Genomic DNA, 6229 nt, shown 5'->3' with positions numbered 1-6229 from the left:
GTACGTACACGTTTATTGACTCTTTTGCTGACAGGAAGGCCAGTTGCTTGGAAAAAAGGTGTGCTTGTTTGTTAAAAAATATTTTTTTATTGTTGTTGCTGCTCCTCCTTTGGATGGAAATAAGGAAGGATGGATGAGCAATAAAATAGGAAGTATGTTATGGGAAGCCTTTTTTACTTTTATTCATTTCCAGGATATGAATCTTCATATCAATAATTCACTTTTACATTATATATATTATACTAGTAAGAATTGTTTTTCTGATATGTGAATAAGAAATAAGAAATCAGGTCAACAATTGAATGTGAATGTCAGCCTGGTGATGTTTAACTAGTGAAAATACAATTGTGTAATTCTTAATATTGAAAATTCGTTTTTCTGCGAGTGATGACGTCATTGTTAATATCGAGATTTAACATTTTTACTAGTGGACATGTAATTACTGATATCAAAAAATGAGCATTTTAACTAGAGAAAATCGATTTGTTGATATCAATAATTCATATCCGGAAAATGAATAAAAGTCTAAACGGTTTGCCAACTTCAAATTCAGTTGAAGTGTGATTCATTTTGGGAATCGATTCTTTTGGATCAGAAAAGGCATGGGACCAACTGAATCATCACTCAAAGGTTTCCAGCAACTCTTGCATGCTTCATTTACATCTCTTAGCTGGAAATACAGGTTTAAAGAAAACTACAGCCTACTTTTTTTTTCTATTCTGTTTCGTTTGTGTGTTGGTCACGCAATTATAATCATCAGTGAGTGTATTTTCTCTCGGTTCAGTCACATGTTGAACAGCTCATGGACTTGGTCAGTTCTGAATTCAGTCAGAATTATTACCTGAGTTTGTGAGAATCAAAACCTCGAGAATCGCTCGACTCATTCAGTGCGATTCGTGAACCAATTCAATCGATACAAAAATGTGACTCAAAGGAACAATTCGTTCAAGAGTCGGACACGTCGGAAATGATTCATTTTTACACACACCTCAAGATTCAAAGGAATGAATCATGTGTGTGATGCAAGTTCCGTATAAAGTGAAGCGTTATTATTGGCTGGCGTTATTTCTGTTTCACAGCTGACTAACTCGAGCAGTGGAGTCGGGTGGATTTGAGGGATTTTCTCGCTGTATCGCGAGTGTCGAAAGTGAAAGAGTTCAGATGAAGCGTCCGGGCGTCGTGCCGTAACGCTATAAAGTTAACTTGTGTTAGCGTTCAAACACAGCGATCATGGACACGCCCGGGTTTAGAGCGATGTTACTAGAGATATCCAATAAACTTTCCGTGGAGAATGTGGCGAGTTTAAAGTTTTTGTGCACAGAGTACATCGGGAAGAAAAGGCTTGAGAAAATCGATAAGGGATTTGAACTTTTCGAGTGCTTGATGGAAAGAGCTGCCATTGGGGCCGATAACACGGACCTGTTGCGGAAACTCCTGAATGACATCGGTCAGACAGCTCTTCTCGAAATTCTACAGGATTATGAGACCGGAAGCAGAAGCCCCGATGATGGACTGGAGGAGAAACACCGAGGTTTGGATGTCTTTACTCTTGCTGTTCATGCTAACACTGTTCTCTGACAGACAGGCAAGAAAGAGTGATAAGGCAGTTAGTCAGGATATTTTTGTTTAACTCTCAAAATGCCTCTTATTTAAAGTGAAATGATAGCTTAAAGACAGACTGGGGTGTAGTTATTTAAATAATATTTCTTGGTATTATAAAGTTTAGTTCCACTGGTGTTTACCTTCGCGGCTTTCTGTCAAGAGATAGTGCTTGAAAAAACGCAAACTCATGGCTTGGCAAGCCGAATTAACGTTCAACGAATACTTCCTTATATTATAGGCGAAGTTCCACACGTGTGTGTGTGTGTGTTTACCATCCAACCAGCAATCTCCCCGTCTCTCTCTTGAAACCAACACTGCAATTCATCGAGTGGCCGCTTGAGGCAGGCCGCAGAAGCGAGTCATATCTGTATCTCCCCCATGTTAAAATGGCCAACTTAAAGCCGCCGGTGCAAAATGAACCTTTGGTTTATTACACATTGTAACCTAGTCAACCGTTATCTGAGATTTGTTTTCATGATTGCCGAATGTAAATAGTTTTATCTCTAAAAACAGTTTAGCCTATAATGCTAGTATAACGCTAGTATATAGGGCAGAGTAATGGCAAATAAAAATCGCTTGTTATTACCACTAACAAGGCTCAAAATAGCCCCACAGTAACACGGTAGCATAATAAGGGTCCCTACATTCAAACCGAAGCATTCAGAACTTTGTCAGTGTCCATACAGTTTAATAAGAAGATATTTTATACACACAGTCAACTTTGTGAACACAGGAAGAAGCCATCTTTGAAAAAATAGTCTGTACCAGTCGATCTACGAACGCCAATCCAAGTGCGCTGAACTGTGCAGAATCTCATATGGTCCGTTGTATCCGGAAGAAACGGATTTCTTCTCTTCAAGATGTACATGTAGACTACTGTTCGCGCTCACCTTATTCACATCTCACCAGCGCAGAGAGATGTGAATTCTAACCTTATACTAGCGTTATAGGCTAAATTGTTTTTAGAGATAAAACTATTTACATTCGGCAATCATGAAAACAAATCTCAGATAACGGTTGACTAGGTAACAATGTGTAATTAGACCAAAGGTTCATTTTGTGCCGGAGTTCTCCTTTAACAGCAGAAAAAAACATGTTTACAGCCTGGAGCAAAAAGTGATTTTTAAAGCTAATTTTCCCCCTCATGACGACTGTGAGGGGGGTAAATTTTTTTTATAACTCATCCGTTTAAATTAAGCCTTAAAGTTCTGCATAATTAAGGGAGTGGTCACTTGAGTGACAGGTGGACTTTTTCATTGTTGTTCATAAATTCATCATTTGACATTGATCTGAAATCAGCGGTCATCGATCTAAAAAATAAATCTGCCTAAAAGATTAACTTTTAAAACTTGTCATCCTAACGACAAACGGCTTTACTGACTCTACACTAAAATTATAAGATAAGACAAGTAAAAATTAGAAAAATATACTCTTTTTCATAACTCATTGGCTCTGGTCATATTTTAGTTGTTTACTACTTGTTCTACTTTAGTTGTTCTACAATATGAACTATAACGTAATCCAATGACTTTCTTTTTCACTGATAACTATTATATTAGAATAGAGACGTAGTGACATATTATGACAGATCCATTCTTCTATTTCATTACTTTTTTGCTTATTTTCAGTATTTCGTTAATTATGGCAGGGTTTATAATGTTGGTTGAAAGTGGGGATGCGCAATAGTGGATTTTTGCAAAACATTTTTCAAATCTGATTTCTTTCCTCAGGCCATCTACCTCATGAACGCCTTCACATGCAATACACAACACTATTTATACTCATATTTATTTAGCATACTTATTCCCTTGCATTTGTAAATAACATACCTGTACATGCATTGTCTATTTTTGTATGTTGTGTATTGTTTATCACAGATAACTAAATTGTACATATAAAATTATTTAATTTACAAGTGTCGTTTGTGATTTTTATTTATCATGTAACTTAAGCCATAGCTTCTGACCATTAAATAAAACCAGACTCGTGATTTTATAACATCAGTTACTGCTTTATTGAAATACAGAGTTATTTGTTTATCACGGTATATTATACGTTATATTGTCGGCAAGGCATTTCGGCATATTTATTTCATATCCGGCGCTTTTATCAGTCGATTCCAATGCCGAGCCGGTAATATCGTGAGAGGAATTTCTTGCCTCATGCATATATGGGTTTTTCTATGGCCAATATAATGAACAGGTTTGAAATGATGCAGTTAAATATATAATACAATTTACAGTCATTAAACTTTTAAAGCCTACTGTAAAGCTTCTAAATTATCAACAGGATCAAACCGGATGCACAGAAACTGCATGCCTTCTGTCGCCTGACAGACAGTTCAAGTAAAAGCCTTTTAGTGTCATACTAAAAATGTGGCCCTTCAGGTCGTGATATTTTTCTGTGAAATTCATGATTTGTATTAAAGTAAATATTCGACTGCATTTACACTGCAGGTCTTGATGCCTAATTCTAATTTGTTTGCTATATCGGATTTTTTTTTTCGACGACCAGCTTACATCTTCTTTTAAAGGTGACCCATATACACTCACCTAAAGGATTATCAGGAACACCATACTAATACTGTGTTTGACCCCCTTTCACCTTAATTCTACGTGGCATTGATTCAACAAGGTGCTGAAAGCATTCTTTAGAAATGTTGGCCCATATTGATAGGATAGCATCTTGCAGTTGATGGAGATTTGTGGGATGCACATCCAGGGGACGAAGCTCCCGTTCCACCACATCCCAAAGATGCTCTATTGGGTTGAGATCTGGTGACTGTGGGGCCATTTTAGTTCAGTCAACTCATTGGCATGTTCAAGAAACCAGTTTGAAATGATTCGAGCTTTGTGACATGGTGCATTATCCTGCTGGAAGTAGCCATCAGAGGATGGGGACATGGTGGCCATAAAGGGATGGACATGGTCAGAAACAATGCTCAGGTAGGCCGTGGCGTTTAAACGATGCCCAATTGGCACTAAGGGGCCTAAAGTGTGCCAAGAAAACATCCCCCACACCATTACACCACCACCACCAGCCTGCACAGTGGGAACAAGGCATGATGGATTCATGTTCTCATTCTGTTTACGCCAAATTCTGACTCTACCATCTGAATGTCTCAACAGAAATCGAGACTCATCATTTTTTCAGTCTTCAACTGGCCAATTTTAATGAGCTCTTGCAAATTGTCGCCTCTTTTTCCTATTTGTAGTGGAGATGAGTGGTACCCGGTGGGGTCTTCTGCTGTTGTAGCCCATCCGCCTCAAGGTTTTGCGTGTTGTGGCTTCACAACGGTTGTAACGACTGGTTATTTCAGTCAAAGTTGCTCTTCTATCAGTTTAAATCAGTCGGCCCATTCTCCTCTGAAGGCATTTTGGCCCACAGGACTGCCGCATACTGGATGTTTTACCCTTTTCACACCATTCTTTGTAAACCCTAGAAATGGTTGTGCGTGAAAATCCCAGTAACACAGACCGGCCTGTCTGGCATCAACAACCATGCCACGCTCAAAATTGCTTAAATCCCCTTTCTTTCCCATTCTGACATTCGGTTTGGAGTTCAGGAGATTGTCTTGACCAGGACCACACCCCTAAATGCATTGAAGCAACTGCCATGTGATTGGTTGATTGGAAAATTGCATTGATGAGAAATTGAACAGGTGTTCCTAATAATCCTTTAGGTGAGTGTATATGTATATAGTACTATACACTTGCCGAAACAACCCAAGTAGACGTACTGACCCAGAAAAGCTCAGGCCGAACTCATCATCTGTCAGGCTTTTATAGAATATTTATTTATACATCTGTCTTTCATCATTGAATTGCATTCTATGTTTTATGTTGAGATGGTTTCTGTGTCTCTTTTTAGAAGACATAAACATCGCAACTGAAGTAATAGTTGAACACCTGGGCAAAAAGTGGCGTCAACTTGGGAGAAAACTGGGACTTCAGCAGACTCAGCTGGAAGGAATCCAGGAGAAACACAGCCGCGATCTCGAGGAACAGGTCCGGGAACTGATCCGAGTGTGGATGAAGATCCAGAGAGAAAACGCCAGGGTGAAGGAGCTCATTCAAGCTCTCCGAGACTGCAAACAAAACCTCACCGCTGACCTCGTGGAGAAAAAGCTCCGAGAGCCTTGAACATCATCAGCACACAGCGCATGTGTTATAAAGGATTGATAATGTGAACTTATGTTTTTAAAAATGCAAATGAACATTAAATCTTCTTGAATTAATTTTTGGTGCACATTAGTTCAAACGATTATGTAATGCATATTAAAATGTGATTATATTGCAGAAATGAATAATGTCTTCTTATTAGCAACACACTTCAGAATTCCGGATTTAGCAGTTTTTACAGAACACACTCCTCATACACCGCTGTTCTTGTATCTACTGTTTTAAATAATTTGTATTTAAAAGAATCTAGTTAATAATAAAGGGACTGATGTATGATTGAATAATATACCTCATAGAGAGTGTGTGTCTAACACCGTTAAATGATCAGAACACATTTTGAGCCGTGCACTATTAAAGAGTAACTAAACCAACTTTTTTTAGTTAATGATCTGTAAGAATGGATCTTTATTAATACCAGTCATTGATTTTAGTAACTTTTTTGACAT

The 6229-nt window shown here is 38.2% G+C and overlaps 1 protein-coding gene across 2 annotated transcripts; it reads left to right on the top strand.

The window, feature by feature from the left end:
• Nucleotides 1–1002: 1002 nt before the first annotated feature.
• fadd (Fas associated via death domain) lies at nucleotides 1003–6083 on the top strand. 2 transcript variants are annotated; one of them, XM_039690988.2, is made up of 2 exons: nucleotides 1003–1531; nucleotides 5473–6083. In XM_039690988.2, the coding sequence occupies exons 1-2, from the start codon at nucleotides 1231–1233 to the stop codon at nucleotides 5742–5744; spliced, it is 573 nt and encodes a 190-aa protein (XP_039546922.1). In that variant the 5' UTR covers nucleotides 1003–1230; the 3' UTR covers nucleotides 5745–6083. The 2 variants fall into 2 exon arrangements, with proteins under 2 accessions (XP_039546922.1, XP_039546923.1); XM_039690989.2 differs by having other exon boundaries at nucleotides 1096–1531; nucleotides 5476–5893.
• The last annotated feature ends 146 nt before the right edge of the window (nucleotides 6084–6229 follow it).

The sequence above is a fragment of the Pimephales promelas genome, chromosome 1, assembly GCF_988280905.1.
Source record: "Pimephales promelas chromosome 1, fPimPro1.hap1.1, whole genome shotgun sequence".
NCBI lineage: Eukaryota > Metazoa > Chordata > Actinopteri > Cypriniformes > Leuciscidae > Pimephales > Pimephales promelas.
This window is presented reverse-complemented; position numbering and strand designations above follow the sequence as displayed.